Source organism: Geotrypetes seraphini, chromosome 2 (assembly GCF_902459505.1).
Source record: "Geotrypetes seraphini chromosome 2, aGeoSer1.1, whole genome shotgun sequence".
In the NCBI taxonomy this organism is placed as follows: Eukaryota; Metazoa; Chordata; class Amphibia; order Gymnophiona; family Dermophiidae; genus Geotrypetes; species Geotrypetes seraphini.
The window spans coordinates 471,703,955-471,722,313 of record NC_047085.1 but is presented as its reverse complement, the minus strand read 5'-3'; the positions used below and the strand labels follow the sequence as shown (position 1 = coordinate 471,722,313).

The 18,359-nt window shown below is 45.2% G+C and overlaps 1 protein-coding gene across 11 annotated transcripts in view; it reads right to left on the bottom strand.

Annotated features, from left to right (window-relative positions):
• Positions 1-18,359, bottom strand: part of KMT2C (lysine methyltransferase 2C) — an 803,286-nt gene that overhangs the window by 84,943 nt on the left and 699,984 nt on the right. For all 11 annotated transcript variants that reach the window (XM_033931655.1, XM_033931654.1, XM_033931660.1 and 8 more), the window contains 2 exons: positions 14,551-16,227; positions 10,991-11,197 (listed from right to left, as the gene is read on the bottom strand). In XM_033931655.1, the coding sequence (XP_033787546.1) occupies positions 10,991-11,197; positions 14,551-16,227 (1,884 nt within the window). The remainder of the gene's footprint in view (positions 1-10,990; positions 11,198-14,550; positions 16,228-18,359) is intronic.

Below are 18,359 nucleotides of genomic sequence, written 5' to 3'. Positions count from 1 at the left end.
TTGCCACTAAAACGGCTGGGATTCCCTTTTCGCGTCGGTCGGTTCCTTGGCCTCAGCATCAGGAAAGTCCCAGGCTTTTCAGATGTGGCAGGCTGCAGGAGCTCCAATTTTGGCGATTTCAGGTCCAAATTCGGCGGGAACCTCCTCCTTCATTTCAGTTACCTCAGGTGACCTTCCCCTGTTCTGAAAATACAGGGGCAAGGTATGGCAGGGTTCCCTGCTGGGCCAGCGAGTCCCTTGGGGCCACTGGGGGGTCTTTCCCCCTGAATTTATGATAGCACTTTGTAAAGCTTATGTGCTGGTGGCAGGTGGTTCCGTGTCCACTCCGGGGGTCTCAGGGGAGTTTACCATAGAAACATAGAAAGATGACGGCAGAAAAGGGCTATAGACCATCAAGTCTGCCCACTCTACTGACCCACCCCATTAAGTCTGAGTGCCTTGACTAGACCTTTGTAGGGATCCCACGTAGATGTCCCATTTATTCTTAAAGTCAAGCATGCTGGTGGCCTTGGCCACCTGCACTGGAAGCTTGTTCCAGTGATCCACCACTCTTTCCGTGAAGAAATACTTCCTGGTGTCACCCTTAAATTTCCCTCCTCTGAGTTTGAGCGGATGCCCTCTTGTGGCCGAGGGTCCCTTGAGAAGGAAGATGTCATCTTCCACCTCGACACGACCTGTGATGTATTTAAATGTCTCAATCATGTCCCCCCTCTCCCTGCGTTCTTCTAGAGTATAGAGCTGCAATTTGTTCAGTCTCTCTTCGTACGAGAGACCCTTGAGCCCCGAGATCTTCTTAGTGGCCATCCGCTGAACCGACTCGACTCTAAGCACGTCTTTGCGGTAATGTGGCCTCCAGAATTGTACACAGTACTCCAGATGAGGTCTTACCATGGTTCTGTACAGTGGCATCGACGTCTTCCCCGGTGTGGCCCCACACAGCTGTGGTTTGCCCCCTCTACTCCTCTCTCATCCAAATGCCCGAGGATCTCTTGGGATGAGGATTTTTACCCAGAGGAGCAAGATGAAATTGATAAGAACCTGGACCCTTGGAGAGATTTCCAGGATCCTCCTGGGGGGCCGGATTCCGCCAGCTAGGGGTTTGAGCACCCCCCAGCTGGCAAAGATAAAAGATGTGTCTGTGGTGAGCATTTTTCAGTGGGAAGAGCTTCATGAGTTAATTCTTCAGGTCTCCTCGGTTTTGCACTTTGAGGACACCGTGTCGGAGCCCCTGCGTACGGTGGACCCCTTGCTTAAGGAGATCCTCTCTGCTTCCCGCACTTTTCCTATGCATCAGGATATTCGGGATAGTATGATCGTACAGTGGCAAGTGCCGGAAGCCCCTTTTTGTTTTGCGCAGCTCCATGGTCCACCTGTATCCCATTCCAGAAGGGGATAGGGACACTCTGAAGTCGCCAGTAGTGGACGCGGTGGTCTTGGCCATCTCTAAGAGGTATACCGTGTCTGTTGAGGGCAGTGCAGCCTTGAAGGACCTGGAGGAGAGTAAGTTGGCGTCCCTCCTTAAACAGAGTTTTGATGTGACAGCTCTGTTGGTCCAGGCGGCGATGTGTGGTGGGCTAGTGGCTCGGGTGTGTTTTCATTGGGCCGAGCATGTGCTTGACAGTAAATCTGAGAATTGGGACTTGCTAAAGCAAGAAGTTTCCAAAACTGAATTGGGTGCTTCTTATTTTTCGGATGCTATATATGACCTCTTGCGAGTTTCTGCCAAGTCTTTGGCCTTTGGAGTGGCAGCCCGCCGTACCTTGTGGCTTCGCACTTGGTTGGCGGATGCGGCGTCCAAAGCGAAGTTGACGAAGTTTCCTTTTAAAGGATCTGTCTTGTTTGGTGAGGACCTGGACAGGTTGGTTCAGACACTCACTGATTCCAGAGTGCCTCGCTTGCCTGAGGATAGGCCTAGGCTGCTTGCTTGAGGAGGCGCTGCTCGTGGGCGTGATTTCCACCGCTACCGCCCTGGTACAGGGGCTGCCTCTTTTCCACATTCTGGGTTCTCTAAAGGCAGATTCTTCCAGTGCATGCAGTCCTTTCGTGGGGCCCGCCGGGGGGCAGGTAGCGCTCCCGCTGGGCCCCTGCCACCCGTCCTGCTCAATGACTCCTTGCCGGCACCTGTCTTGGTTCCGGTGGGCACCTGGCTGAGGGATTTTTATCCAAAGTGGGCAGACATCACGTCCAATCAGTGGGTTCTGGAGGTGATTCAGGACGGATATGCTCTGGAGTTTGCCCATTCCTTGCCAGACCATTTTCTCGCTTCTCCCTTGCAGGTGGCGTGGAAGCAGCAGGCCTTTCACCAGACCCTTCACAGATTGTTAGATCTGTGCGCGGTTGTCCAGTTCACCCGCAGGAGTGGGGCACAGGTTGGTACTCGATTTACTTTCTGGTGCCAAAGAAAGAAGGGTCCATTCGAACCATCCTGGATTTGAAGGGGGTCAACAGGGCTCTTCATGTGCCTTCCTTCTGCATGGAAACACTGCGGTCTGTGATTCTTGCGGTTCAGCCGGGGGACTTTCTGACCTCTCTAGATCTGATTGAGGCCTCCCATCATCGCTTCCTGTGCTTTGTGATCTTGGGGCAACATTATCAGTTCTTTGCGCTTCCTTTTGGTCTGGCCACAGCTCCACGGACGTTTACCAAGGTGATGGTAGTTGTTGCGGCGGCGTTGTGCAAAGAGGACATTTTAATTCATACCTACTTGGACTGGTTGATTCGAGCGAAGTCGTTCCAGGAGAGTACCCGGGTCACGGCTTGCTTGTGGAGTTCTGCAGTCGCTGGGATGGGTAGTCAACCTTGCCAAGAGCCGGCTGGCTCCCTCTCAGCACCTGGAGTTATCTAGGCATGCTGTTCGACACCTCCTTGGGGAAGGTCTTCCTTATGAAGGCCCGGGTAAGCAAATTACAATCTCAGATTCGCCTGCTTATGGCGTCCCGGTGTCCTCGGGCGCAGGATTTCCTCCAAGTCTTGGTGGCCTCCCTCGATGTCGTGCGGTGGTTGCGGGCCAACATGTGTCCTCTTCAGTATGCTCTTCTTCAGAGGTGGTCGCCTCAGAGGCACAGTCTGGATCACCCTGTTCCGCTTCCGGGTTTAGCTCGGGGCAGTCTTCGTTGGTGGCTCCAGACCCCCTATCTTGTAGAAGGGGCAAGTCTGGATCAGCCACAGTGGACGGTGCTGCTCACGGATGCCAGTCTTCTTGGTTGGGGAGCTCAGTGTCTAGTCACTCAGCTCAGGGCACCTGGTCCATGGAGGAGGCTTCTTGGTCGATCAATGTTTTGGAGACCAGAGGCATCTGTCTGGCGTTGCTAGCACTGTTCCCTCTAAGCTGAGCAGGAGTCCTCCACCCACAGTCTCACCAATAGAGGGTGCTGTTTTACTGTCACATTTTTCAATTGTGAGGGACAGGCAAGTTCTGCAGGACTCCAGGGAACATACCTGTCCTTAGCGACTGAAAATATTCCACCCCCTAGTGGTAGCAATGCAGCTGGAGGACACCTGCTCAGCTTAGAGGGAACACTGGGGCCCGGCTTCCAGTCCTTTCTGATGGCAAGTCAGTCAGGGTTCTGTCGGACAATGCCATGGAGGTGGCAAATGTCAATCATCAGGGGGGCACCAGGAGCACTCTGGTAGCCCGGGAGGTGGCTCGTAGTCTGGGCGGAGTCGCACCTTTAAGAAATATCAGCATCCCACATAGCCGGAGTGTAGAATGTTCAAGCGGACTTCCTAAGTCATCATGTGCTAAATCCTGGAGAGTGGTGTCTAAGCCCAGTGGCTTTTCAGTTGATAGTGCAGTCTTGGGGTCAGCCCCTCATGGACCTGATGGCCACAAGTGTCAATGCCAAAACAATCTACTTCTTCAGCTGTCGCAGAGACTTAAGGCCGAGGGCCTGGATTCTCTGGTTCAACCATGGCCAATAGAGGGGCTATTGTATGTGTTCCCTCTGTGGCCATTAGTGGGCAGAGTTGATCTCCGCATAATTTGCCATCCGGGCCTCGTGGTTCTGGTGGCTCTGGATTGGCCTCGATGACCATGGTACACGGATCTGGTGAGGCATCTGGTGGCGGATCCTCTTCCTCTGCCTCTTTTGGACGATCTTCTGACTCAGGGTCCCATTCCAATGTTCGATCCGGGACCCTTCTGTCTTACGGCTTGGCTGTTGAAAGGGATCGCCTAGGTAAGAAGGGGTATTCAGATAAAGTGATCTCAACTCTATTCGGGTCCCAGAGGCTTTCCCACCTCTCGGACTTATGTGAGGGTTTGGCATCTATTTGAGGAGTGGTGTTCTGCATGTGGAGTGGTCTCTTTTCGCGCTTCCCTGCCTAACATCTTTTGCAGGATGGCCTTGATAGGGGACTGGCTTGGTCTTCTCTCCGGGTTCAGCTTGCAACCTTGTCAGCCTTTTGGGGGTTATTGAAAGGTCAGAGTTTGACTGCCATTCCTGATGTGATTTGCTTCTTGTGGGCGGCCAAGTTGCTCAAGCCTCCTGTAAGACCCTCTGTTCCATCTTGGGATCTGAATCTGGTTCTGTCAGTTCTAGTGCACCCTCCTTTTGAACCATTGGGCGACTGCTCTTTGAAGGACCTTACTCTTAAAGCGGTCGTCTTGGTGTCCATTACTTCCGCTAGACGTGTTTCTGAGCTGCAGGCTTTCTCTTGTAGGGCTTCCTACTTGGAGTTTTCTAGGGAGCGGGTTGTCTTGAGGCCTGTTCTTTCCTTTCTGTCAATCATGCAGTGGTCCTCCCAGTGTTGGGTAGCCAGGAGGGCTCTTCCGAGCAGAGACAGCTGGCAAGTTGAATGTCAGTCGGGTCCTTCGCTTTTATGTGCAGAGCACCCAGGAGATCAGGAAATAAAATCATCTCTTTGTCCTCATAAGGGGGATAGCGCTTCTAAGGCTACTATTGTGCGCTGGATCAAGGAGACTGTTGCTTCCGCTTATCTTCTGAAGAAGAAGCCTGTTCCAGAATTTCTCAAAGCTCATTCCACTAGGGGTCAGGCAGCTTCTTGAGCTGAGTCTTTTCTAGTGCCCCCAGTGGATATTTGCAAGGCTGCAGTTTGGTCTTCTCTGCATTCCTTTGTCAGACACTACTGTGTACATGTTCAAGCGCGTTGGGATGTGGTATTCGGTGAACGTGTTCTAGTGTCAGCCCTTGGGGGTCCCACCCTTGATGGGTACTGCTTTGATACATTCCATCCGTAAAGGAACTATACCGGCTACCTGGCGATACAGAAGGAGAAATTAGGTTCTTACCTGCTAGTTTTCTTTCTGTTAGCTTGTAGACCGGTATAGTGCCCCACCCTATCTGTTTTTGTGTGGTGATTGCAGGTTTTTGCTCACGTGCAGATTTTGAATTTTTCTGCGGGTTCTAGTATTTTTCTAGGCCGGGGAGAATTAAGAACAGTGGTGAAGGCTCAGCTAGCTTAGCTGGTGAGCTGTGGAGATGTTTTATTTTCCAGGATACAGTACTACACATGTTCCAACATTTGTTTACAGATGTTTGTTGTTTTTACACTCCTATTTGAGTGCATTTTACTGTTTTCAGTTAAGAATTTTCCTAGGTTCTGTTTGGCTATTCGGCAGACTGGATTAGTAGGGGGGAAGCTATACTGATATACAAGTTTGATCTCAGTCTCCACCTGCTCGAAGAAGTGAGGTATAATACCCATTTGTAAAGGAACTATACCAGTCTACAGGCTAACAGAAAGAAAATTAGTAGGTAAGAACCTAATTTCTCCTTATAATCCAAAATGTCTAAGTACAGGCATGCATTCACTAAACTAAACTAATTTAAAGCTTAACTTTATATACCGTGTCATCAACCTAAGGAAACTCGACTCGGTTTACAACAATTAGATAAAAACTAAAGAAAGTTTACATTGATTAAATAAAAACTAAAGAAAGTAATAGCAAAAGTTTCAAAGAGATTAGTTTTCAAAATGTTTGGCAAAAAGAAAAGTTTTTAGAAGTTTGTATAAAGATTGGAAAGAACTGGGGCTCCTCAGAATTAAGGGGAGTTCATTCCATAGTTGAGAAAATTTAAAGGCCAGAGATTGACTGAAGATCTTAACTCTTTTAATTCCTTTTCTAGATGGAAGGGAGAGTTTGAATTGTTGGATGCCTCTTGCAAAGGAAAATCTGTAAGCATTCAATAATAAGGGAACGAGGGGAATAAAAATGCCATATAAATTTTTTAAAGAGATGCAGGCACATTTGAATTGAATTTTAAGATAAACCGGGAGCCAATGCTCTGGAGCAAAGGGGTCACATGGTCAAATTTACTTTTTCCAAAGATCAGCTTTGCAGCAGTATTCTGGATTAATTGTAATCTTTGGAGACAGATCTTTGTGATGCCAAGATAGAAAGCGTTACAGTAATCTAGTTGAGACAGTGGCGTACCAAGGGGGGGGCCTGAGGGGCGGTCCGCCCCGGGTGCCAGCCCTGAAGGGGTGCTCCCGGCCTTGCCGTTCAGTCCCCCCACACCCCCGAAGGACCGCTCGCCCCACTGACCTTCCTGCACCACCTGTGAAGCAGCAAGCAGCAGGATCGCGAGGTCAGCTATCCCTAAGCTGCTTGGGCGCTGCTTCCTGCGCCGCGGTCCCGCCCCTCCTCTGACGTCAGAGGAGGGGCGGGAACGCGGCGCATGAAGCAGCGCCCAAGCAGCTTAGGGATAGCTGACCTCGCGATCCTGCTGCTTGCTGCTTCACAGGTGGTGCAGGAAGGTCAGTGGGGCGAGCGGTCCTTCGGGGGTGGTGGTGGTGGTGGTGGGGACTGAACGGCAAGGCCGGGAGCATAGGTAGTGCTGCTTCATAGGTAGTGCGGGGAGGCCAGGGGGGCGAGCGGTCCTTCGGGGTGGGGCGGGTGGGCAGGCAGGCAGGCATTCAAGGGGGAGGGGGGTGACAGGCAGGCAGGCCTTCAAGGGGGGGGACAGGCATTCAAGGGGGAGGGGGGTGACAGGCAGGCAGGCCTTCAAGGGGGGGGACAGGCCTTCGGGGGGGGGTGTGCAGACCTTCAAAGGGGAGGGACAGGCCTTCAAGGGGGGGGCAGGCAGGCCTTCAGGGGGGGACAGGTCTACAAGGGGGGACAGGCCTACAAGGGGGTGGGACAGGCCTTCAGGGGGGGTGCAGGCCTTCAGGGGGGGTGCAGGACTTCGGGGGGGGTGCAGGCCTTCAAGGGGGGACAGGCCTTCAAGGGGGGGACAGGCAGGCAGGCCTTCAAGGGAGGGACAGGCCTACAAGGGGGGGACAGGCCTAAAGGGGGTGGGACAGGCCTTCAAGGGGGGGACAGGCCTTCAGGGGGGTGCAGGCCTTCGGGGGGGTACAGGCCTTCAAGGGGGGGACAGGCAGGCAGGTCGTCAAGGGGGAGGGACAGGCCTTCAAGGGGGTGGGACAGGCCTTCAAGGGGGTGGGACAGGCCTTCAGGGGGGGTGCAGGCCTTCAGGGGGGGTGCAGGCCTTCAAGGGGGGGGACAGGCCTTCAAGGGGGGGGACAGGCCTACAAGGGGGGGACAGGCCTTCAAGGGGGGACAGGCCTACAAGGGGGAGGGACAGGTCTTCAAGGGGGGAGGGACAGGCCTTCAAGGGGGGGGGGGACAGGCCTACAAGGGGGTGGGACATGCCTTCAAGGGGGGTGCAGGCCTTCAAGGGGGGACAGGCAGACCTTTAAGGGGGGACAGGCCTTTGGGGGGGACCCTGGTTTAGAAGTACACAGAGGGAAGGGGGTGTTCAAAGAGACGTGCATATGCCAAACTTTGGGGGGGGATGAAGAAATAATGGGTCTGAAAATAGAGGAGAGGGAGAGAAATGATGGACCATGGGATTTAGGGAGGGAAGGAACTGAAAGGGAGAGAAATTGGACACAAGGGATGGTGTGGAGGAGGGATAGAGATACTGGATAGGAGGGTAATTGGGAAAAGAAAGGGAGAGATGGTGGACTCTGGGGTGGTGGGGAAGGAGGGAGAGATGCCGGATGAAAGGGTAGTTAAGAAAAGGTGGATCTGTGGAGGGAGATGAAAAAAAGGAAAGATACCAGACTTCCTGGGGAGGGAAGGGAAATGGAAAGGGAGGACAGAGTTGGCAGATGGATGGTTAGCACGCAGAAAGAAGAAAGAAGGAGACCTGGCAAGCAAGTTATCAGAAGAAAACCAGAGCCTTGGACCAACAAGATTTGAAATATAACCAGACAACAAAAGGTAGAAAAATTAATTTTATTTTCTGTTTTGTGATTATAATATGTCAGATTTGAAATGTATATCCTGACATAGCTGGTGTTGGACTGCAAACGTGAGCTAGGATTTAACAGAGAGAGGAAAAGTCCTTTTTGTTTCTTTATTTTATTTACACCACAGCGCCAGTGTGGTTAGGAGAAGCCAAAGGGGGTGAAAAAGCTATAAAACCCACCAGGAGTTTTGAAAAAAATCACCCAACTGGGCAGGAAAATCGAATTGAAAAACCAATTCAATAGGCTGAATCGAATCGAAATTTTTTTTCCTGAATCTGGCAGCATTAGTTTGCGCTACTGTCTTAGACTTTAGGACCTGGGATTGGGGAGAGATGGCATCCTCATTACTTTATAATGCAAGTGAAACGAGGATTTGGTCAGACTTTTGAAGGGTCTGCAGAAAAAAAATATTGTATAGGCCGGGGACATGAAACAGCAGGAAATGGGAACTTTTCTTCCTTCTATTTTTGTGAATGGAAAGGCTGAGGATGTCAGAGAGTTCAGTTAAAATATGTGCTTTATAAGAAAATATAATAATGTGTTTTATAAAGTTTATAGCATAGCTGGCCTACCCAGTGAGGTGTTTCTAGTGGTGGTGGTGGCAGCGTGTCAATGTGTTGAGAGGAAGAGGTGGTCTGGGAAATTCTGCTGAGCAAACTCCGGGCCCATTTCCACCCCCCCGTTAGTCCACTCCACTCAACTGGTTCACACACTGAGTGGGTCATTGGGTGTTGTGTTGGGATCTCTTCCAGTGGTTTATCAGTATCTCCTTCTGGTCCAAGGAAGGAAACTTTGTTATCCTTAGCATTGACCTACAGAATATGTTTGTAACAGCGCTGCTTGTGTGGCATTAGGCTATGTAGTGATCGAAAGAAAAAAACAGACCTTTGCACATTTTTGCACTATATGGTGGGTGTATGAGGAGATTCACATTTCCTGCACAGCTAAGTCCATGTGAAGTTACCTTGTGCTGTATTTGACATCTAGCAAGGTCTCTGTTTGAAAGGAAAGATCTAAACTTAAAAATGAAGTGGCCAGAAGTTATGGTAAAAGCAGATAGTGTAGCTGGTTTTAAGAAAGATTTGGACAAATTCCTGGAGGAAAAGTCCATAATCTGTTATTAAGACATGGGGGAAGTGTCTGCTTGCCCTGGATCGGTAGCATGGAATGTTGCTACTCTTTGGGTTTTGACCAGGTATTAGTGTCCTGGATTGGCTACCATGAGAATGGGCTACTGGGCATGATGGACCATTGGTCTGACCCAGTTAGGCTATTCTTATGTTATGTTCTCATCTGTAGGGGCCTTTGTTTTCACTTCTTATTTTAATGTATTTTTTTTCTGGGAACTTATCAGTGTTTTTTATAATGGGAACAAAAATGGAAGAGAATTAATGTGTGTGGGATGAGGGGGGTAACTAATTTCTTCAGCTAAATAATTCAATCCACTTCAAACAGACATAGGAGAACTCACGCACCATTCACACACCCTCCAACCAAAAACGTCAAAAGAAAAAACTGTTCGACAACCTCCTAGCCATTCGAGCTGCAACCCTCGACCCCCAACCCTACAACCAATTGACATCGACCACATACTGCAAAACCTTCAAAAAGAAATAAAAACCCTTCTATTCAAAAAACACATAAAACCGAACTAACACAATCAGAACTGTCCCAAGCATCACCTGCAACTACTCCATATGTACTTCTGATGTTATGACAATTCAGACATAATTTATGTTATGTTATGTTATGTTATGTTTGGAATATAAGAAAATTTTCACTGCCTGTTTCTATTCTGACCATTTATTCCGTTTCATGGTCATTACAAAAAATATTTTTTTACATGGGGGGGGGTGTCAAAAAATGATGGGCCCCGGGTGCCACATACCCTAGGTACGCCACTGAGTTGAGATAATATAATTGATTGGACCAAGACAGAGAAATGTTGATGATGAAAAAGATGTCTAACCTTCCTCAACATTCGTAAACTAAAAAAGCATTTCTTGACCAGGGAATTTATTTGGTCCTTAAAGGTAAGAGAGGAATCAAAAAGAACTCCCAATATCTTAGATGAGAACTCATTCTGCAAAGAGGCCCCAGATTCCAAAGCTACAATAGGAGGAAGACAGTCCAATTTTGGATCTAACCAAAGAAGTTTAGTTTTAGTTGTATTAAGCTTCATCCGGACAGAAAGAGCCCAGGCTTGAAGTTTGGAAATGCAATGATTTACATTTGAGTTAATAGGCCAATGACTGCTGGACATGGGAAAGAAACACTTCCTGCAATGTTCTGGCTGGAATATTCTTCCTCTCAAATTCCTAGTATCATTCAGAGGACTTTGTCTTCGCATAAAATATAGCCGAGTTACTACTCAAGAGATAATGAAGAACAAACTTCAGCATTGAAAGTGTTTTGGGGCATAATGCTGCACATTTCCAGTTATGTAATGAGCTTGCAGACTCATGGGCCCATATAAATATGGCAAGCATCCTCTACACTTTAGAACTGTACTATCAACTATTATGAGTAATAAGTGAACATAAACAACATAACTGAAAATTTGTGCAGTTCCATCAGGAACTGTACAACAAATACCTGGCTATAAAAGTTTTATTTGTGCCCAGATATAAAGAATAGTTTATTGGGACTAACTGTACTCAAGTCTGTCTGTCGAATCATTTGTTTGGATTGGGTTCTTCATTTAGAAACTGCTAGAGCTAGTTCAACATTCTATCTTAAAACAAATTATTGATTACCCATTTCTCAAATATACCTGCTTCAGCCGAGTAAATGTATCAGCATGGGAGCATATAGCTTGCCTTTCCTCTTCATCCTTCTTTCTTTTCTTAGCCCAAGGTGTCACCTTTTCCCCCGTTTTCTGAGCTCGTTTGCTTCTTGGCTTCTTTCTCTCCTGTTCCGAATCTCTCTTCTGTGGCCGACTTTGATTACCAAAAACAGCCTGCAATGGATGCTCTGCCATCTAGTGAGAAAGAAAGACTGACTTTAATCTGACTTTAACTTTATCAAGTGTACAACATTATCAGTCTTCAACAAAAGCAGAACACTTGTTTATATATATATCACAGAAAGGCAGCATATGACATCCATGATACCTTTAGCTCATGGGAAGTTTATTTTGTTTGTATCTTTTTATATTATTTTATACAGAAATTCAGTACTAAGGAGACATTTCATTTTGCAACGGCACATTTTTTGTTTATATTTTATAAAAAGATTATACTAGATTTTATAAACATGTAGTGCTCAAAGCTATTTACTATACAACTTGATCTTTGCTTTTTACCTTAGGTCTTCTAGATTTGCTCAGCTGTATTACACACACACTGTTCTGAGGCAGCCTTTTTTAGGCTGTTATGCGGTATAGAAAGTTTTTAATAAACATAAACATTATCTTGTTGATTACAAAGAACAAATCCTTAGCCTTTGAATTTAAATGTCTCAAGTTGTAAAATACATATACTGTACTTAAAGGAATTTGGGTGTTAGACTTGCTAAGAAGCTGAACATGAAGGCTCAGGCCCATCATGTTAAGTCATCTGTATTTTTTTAGACTACTTAAGCTGAGCAGATTGAAACCATTTTCGCCATCAGAAAATTTGTTAAAGTGCTTCAGGGCTTGATATTATTCATTTTAGATTATTGCAGTACAATAAATCTAGGGTTTTCAAAAACTACTTTAGAAGCATTACAGCTTGCCTAGAATACAGCTGCTAGGCTGTCAGGGAGTTGACATTATGAACATATAATGCTACTACTATTTATTATTTATATAGCTCTGTACATTTTGACATTTAATAGATGGTCCCTGCCCAGAAGAGCTTACAATCTAACTTGGACAGACAGACATGACATATTGGGTTGGGGATGCAGAACCCAAGGTGAGAGGAGCTAGGAGTTGAAAGCAGTTATTATTTTATTTTTAGTATTTATATACTACTTATAGCCTAAGCGGTTTACATTCAGGTACTCGAAGCATTTTTTCCTATCTGTCCTGGTGGGCTCACACTCTGTCTAATGTACCTGAAGCAATGCAGGATTGAGTGAGTTGCCCATGGTTACAAGGAGCAGTTTGGGATTTGAACCCACAACCTCAGGGTGCTGAGGCTGTAGCTCTAACCACTGCGCCACATACTCCCCTCTTGAAGAGGTTGGCTTTTAACTTGAACTTGAACACTGCCAAACATGGAGCCCACCATAGGGATTCGGGCAGTTTGCTCCACGCATACAGTGTAGCAAGATAGAAGGGATCGAGTCTGCAGTTGGCAAAGGAGGAGAAGAGCACAGACAGGAGGGACCCACCAGCTGAGTGGAGCTTGCCAGGGGGGGGAGGTTACATGGGGGGAGATAAGTGAAAAGAGGGGGAGATGAGTGAATACATCCTGTAGGTCAGCAGAAGAGTCTGAGCTGTATTCGTAAATGGATGGGAGGACAATGAAGTGACTTTAGGAGAGGGGTAACATGAGTGTAGCAGCTGAATTCTGAACAGATTGAAGGGGAGAAAGATGTCTAAGTTTCCAGTTGATTATCATCTGCATCTTAATCTAATTTCTATGGATTTTAGCATTTTAGAGTCTGATTAACCTAGATTTACAAGGGTTATTGATTTCTTATTTACCAGGGTGTATGTTGTACTCAGATGATTTTTTTTTTATTGGTTGCTCCTTTTTGTACATCTATCCTTTGTAGGCATATTCATGCTTGTGTATTTTCAGTAGTTACTCCAGCAACTTAAGATTGTTCTCCTTGGTTTCAGGATATCTTAACTGATTGAGATATTTATGAAAAGCATGAAAACTGTTATTTATTGAAGCTTTTGGTGTCTTATTTTTGACTACATATGGATACTATGTTTTGGTATTATTCCTGATGGTAACGATGGATGGGGGAGGGAATTTTTATCTTTTGTATAGATACTGATTGATTATAAGTGCTTGGTTGATTATCATTACAGTGGTACCTTGGATTACGAGCATAATCCGTTCCAGGAGCATGCTCGTAATCCAAAATGCTCGTTTATCAAAGCGAGTTTCCCCATAGGAAATAATGGAAACTCGCTTTGATACGTTCCCACCCCCCCGAGGCCAGGGCGCTGCTCCCCCCCCCGCTCGCAAAGTCCCCCCCACCCTTTTTGTATGGCAATTGTTCTTTCCATTTTGTATATATAGCACAACGAATTCCACCAGAAGGTGTAATTAAGTCTGGTGTAATTTTTCCAATTTCTGGTGAATAGCAACTCCTGTCATTATTAATAAAAGTTTATTATTGCTTGATGAAATTTGACTTTTTATTCTCATAGACGTCCCAAATAGAATTGTATCATATGATAGAGCTACATGGTTTTCTAATAAACAATTAATTTGAGACCAAATTGATTTCCAAAAGGCCATGATACAGGGACAAAAATATATTAAATGATCTTTTCAGATGTTTTCTTGTAACTTGTTGATAATCTATAACTTGAGAGAGGGGGTAGATATAGATGTTTTAAAATAAATGAAATTAACAAATAAGGTGAGTCTTCAATTGAAAGATGATTCCAGAGTGAGAGGGCATAGAATTAGGTTAAGAGGTGATAGGCTCAGGAGTAAGCTGAGGAAATAACTTTTTTTACAGAAAGGGTGGTAAATGTGTGGAATAGTCTCCCAGTACAGTTGGTGGAGACAAAGACTGTGTCTGAATTCAAGAAACCATGAGACAGGCACGTGGCATCTCTTAGGGTGAGGAGGAGATAGTGGATGCTGCAGATGGGTAGTCAGGATAGGCTAGGGGTAGGCAATTCTAGTCCTTGAGAGCCACGGCCAGGTCAGGTTTTCAGGATATCCACAATAAATATGCATGAGATAGATTTGCATCTCAAGAAGGCAGTGCATGCAAATCCATCTCAAACATTTCTTCATGCTGACAGTAAATTGACTATGACTGTTTACCATTAAGCCCCTTTTCTCACTGATGAAGTAAATAAAGATTTAAACTTTTATGAGAAAAAAATTGGCTAATTTTGATTTCAGTTTATTACAACAAGCAACCCTGTTAATAATAATTTAAGATTCCCTGGTATGAATTATCACTACCATTTTAGTTCTCTTTTTGTTTACTTTAGTCAGATTATAATGCTGTGGGTCTTACATTTAAACAAAGTTGGTCAGAAAAAAAGTTGAGAACCAATGACAGAGCCACAAGCTCCTATAAGTAAACTATTCACAATTATTTCCAAAAACTAAGATACACACACACATATATATATATATATATATATACATACATACATACACACACACAAAGTATGCTGTTATTAAAAATAAATCCTCTTACCATTGTTTCACCTAGGTCTTGCTTCTTGATTAACTTCTTGTCTATGAGACATTTCTCTTCAGATTGCAAGCAGTCTTCAGTTTGCTGATCTGCAGATTGTTTTTTGTTTTTAAGCAAGTGTTTCAGCAGTTCATGCCCCGATTCTCCTCTTGGAGCAGAGCCACTTAACGTATGTGCTGGACTTTGCCTTGATGGGGTAGAATGTGGTGGTGTCTTTTCTTCCTCCATCTTTACATCATTTGGATTCTCTATTTTAGTTACATCTTGGCTATGGCAATAATCCTCTGCACGTTCCAGTTTGATTTCTTGTGTTTTGAGAAGACTTCCTGTCTGGGCATCATCAATTTCTGAGTTTGTGTTAGCTAGCTTTTGCAATGTTTTATGAGTGTCATCACCATTAGGAAGATGATGTTTCATTTCCTGAGGTAGTTGATTTAATGCTGTACTAGGAGTGGATGAGCCTTGCTGCTCAGTTAATTCTTGTTCTGCTTGTAGAGCTGGTTCACCTGGAATGCTAACTGTTGGGGTACACACTGAATCAGAAATATTGGGAGTTGGTGGAGCTGTTATATCTGAGTGTGGTGTTGATGGTGTCTTTATTGAGTCTGTATCATCATCCTTTTTCTTTTTCCTGTTTCTTTTTTTTTTACCTTTCTCTTCAGGTATTATGTCAGAGTAGAGCTGAATGAGAGACTGACTTGATGCATGAGTCATATTGAGGTCTTGACCATGTGGAGGGCCATTTTCTGTTACTGGAATAGCTGCATGCATAACAAGGCCAAAGGGAGATCTTACTTGAGTCTGTGCAAAGCTGGTACCAGACATGCCACCATTCAGCTGTTTGGCAGAATGCAAACTAGGACTTTCACCTGCTCCTAAAGCTGGATCCATTCCAAATGTTGATAGTCCTACTGGTTTTCTGTCAGTGCTTTGCAAGAAAGTAGCAGCAGGTGGAGAACTTACAGATCCTTGATGAAGTTTTTGTGATAAAACCTGCCCCATTTGTTGCTGTGGAGGCTGCTGAAGGGGTCTTGAATGTTGCAAGAACTCAGAGGGCATGTCTGAAGCAAAAAATGACAAAGAAGTTCTGTTATTTAACTCTGATCCCATCACGCCATGCTGTTCCATTTCTAATTTCTGCTGCAAAGCCCTTTGCCTATCCACCTCTTGCATGAGCTGAACTCGTTGTCTTTCTTGCTGTTCCCGTAAACGTTCTTTACGTTCTCTCTCTTGGAAACTTTCACTAAATGGGTTATTGTCCTCAAACTCTACCCGTGGAGGCACACTGGACTGTGCATTTGCACTGGATCCTGATACAGGGGTAGGTGTGCTAGTATTCAGGGGAATCTGTGCCATTGGAGGCTGTATTCTTGGGGCACTTAATGTGACAATACCCTGCGGAGCACTGGAAGGCTGCCATCCAGGTAAGTTTGGCATTCTAGCTGGATTACTTTGTCCAGGAATAACATTTGCATGATGCTGGAGCTGCGGTTGCACTACAGAGAAGTTTTGCTGATTCGCAGAAGGTGGTGTTCCTCTTGGGACCAAAGGCAGCTGGGGTTGGATCCCAGGCATCATAGCAGATGGCACCATTGTACATTGCTGCTGCTGTTCTTGCTGCTGTTTAATTCGATACTCTTCAATAAGCTCAGCATGTTCTTTTTGCTGTTTACGAATCTGCAATTAAGATGAAATCATTACCTAACTATGTAAGTTTAAAGGAAACTTACTTAAACATTACAAAATGATATTTTGGGGAGGGAATAAAATGGCAAAATCATAAAAAATAATTGTTTATGATACCAAGCACTATTATATGACTAGACAGATTAGATTATTAGTTTGATAGTCATGAAAAATTACCAAATAGCAGGACTCATTTAACAATGTCTGTTACAAAAGTATGCTCACACCAGAGAATGACACGGGGACAAATATTCCCCATCCCTGTAGGACCTCTCTATCCCTGTCCCATCCCCATGAGCTCTGTCCTATTCCTACTAGCTCTGTCCTCATCTACATAAGCCTCAAACACACTGTAAAATCATAAGTGTTCGAGGCCTGTGTGGTTAAGGCAGAGTTTGCAGGAATGTGATAGGGACAGAACTCGCGAGGACGGGATGGGGATATTGAGATCCCACAAGGACATGGACATATTTCTCCCCGTGTCATTTTCTAGCTCACACCTCAAAGAGCTCAGCTACACGGCTAGTATAGATACGTGGGAGATCCAGCTCAATATTGAATATTCAGACTCAGTTCTGCTTGCAGCTGTCAGCAGCTTAAAAAACTCTGACCACTGTGAGCTGCATATTGTCCCTTAAACCTTTAGTGATTTTTATTCCTACAAAAAAAAAAAAATCCCTTAATTACTAGGACTTTGGGATCCTTTTTCTAAAATGATCCAAGTAGGTATGCAATTCTGGTCACCACATTTGAAAAGATATAGTCGAATTAAAAAAGGTACAGAGAAGGGTGATAAAAATGATAAAGGGAATGACTAACTTCCCTACGAGGAAAGGCTAAAGCAGATAGGGCTTTTCAGCTTGGAGAAGAGATGGTTCAAGGGAGATAAGACAGAGGTCCATAAAATACTTAGTGACGTGGAACGGGTAGACTTGAATTGCTTGTTTACTCTTTCTGAAACATGCAATGAAGTTAAAGTAGTACATTTAAAACAAACTGAAGAAAATACTAGTATTTCTTCACTCAACGTGTAATTAAATTTTGGAATTCATTGCCAGAGAATGTGGTGAAAGCAGATTGCTTAGCAGGGTTTAAAAATGTTTGGATAATTTCCTAAAAGCAAAGTCCATAAGTCATTATTAAGACAGCTTGGGAAAAATCCACTGATTATTTCTAGAATAAGCAGTATAAAATCTGTCTTACTCTTTTGGAATCTTGCCAGGTACAGTATATAATCAATTATAAACTGATCCGAATATAAACAGAGGTAACCTTTTTCCTCCCAAAAAGGAAGGGGGGGGGAAGGTAGACTTGAATATAAACTGAGGTTAGAAATTTGGGTCATCATGGTGAGCCACTTTACAAAGACAAGATGTCCTTGCCATAAGTTTTAATACATGTACTAACTGCTGTCCTTCCTTCTCCTCTCCCAATGACTGATGCTGCTGCTATCTTTTCCCTCCCCCTGTGACTTAACTGGGATGATTGGATGGGTCAATTGGTCATTATCTGCCATACTTTATGACTATGCAATACAATTCATTCTTTATGGAGCTATTCATGGAAAGATTTTGCATTTAACCCTCAAAGGTGGTATGAAGGACAATGCCTTCCATATACTGACTTAGAAGCTCATGAACTGGCAGAGTTACAACTTCTTTAAAAGCAGAATATAATTTGCTTCCTGATTCTTGGGTGTACTAAAAGAGGATTTTAGAGATCTTCACATATTTGGAATATGTACATTTTTGAAAATGTTGTTCCTCATTCTTCATTATTAAAGGAGAAGAATTTGGACTAGGCTGTACTGCTTCCAGTGGGAGTAGGAGCGACTTAAAAGATGAGTAACCCTGGTCTGAGGGTCCAGAGAAGTGCTGAGATGACTAGACAGGCTGAATGGAGCAAGGATCCATGAAATAAGTGTTATATATCAGCGCACTGCTGTCCCCCTTCCACATCTTCTCATCCAAGATGACTGGGGCTGTTGTCATGCACATGGACACCTACACCCCCCTACCCTGACAGCCATTGCACTTACTGAGGCTGAAAAAGCTGCCAGTGATCATCCAAGCTCAGCCAGTGAGGGGCCTGAGCATCTGCACATGCTCAAGGCCTACTAGCTC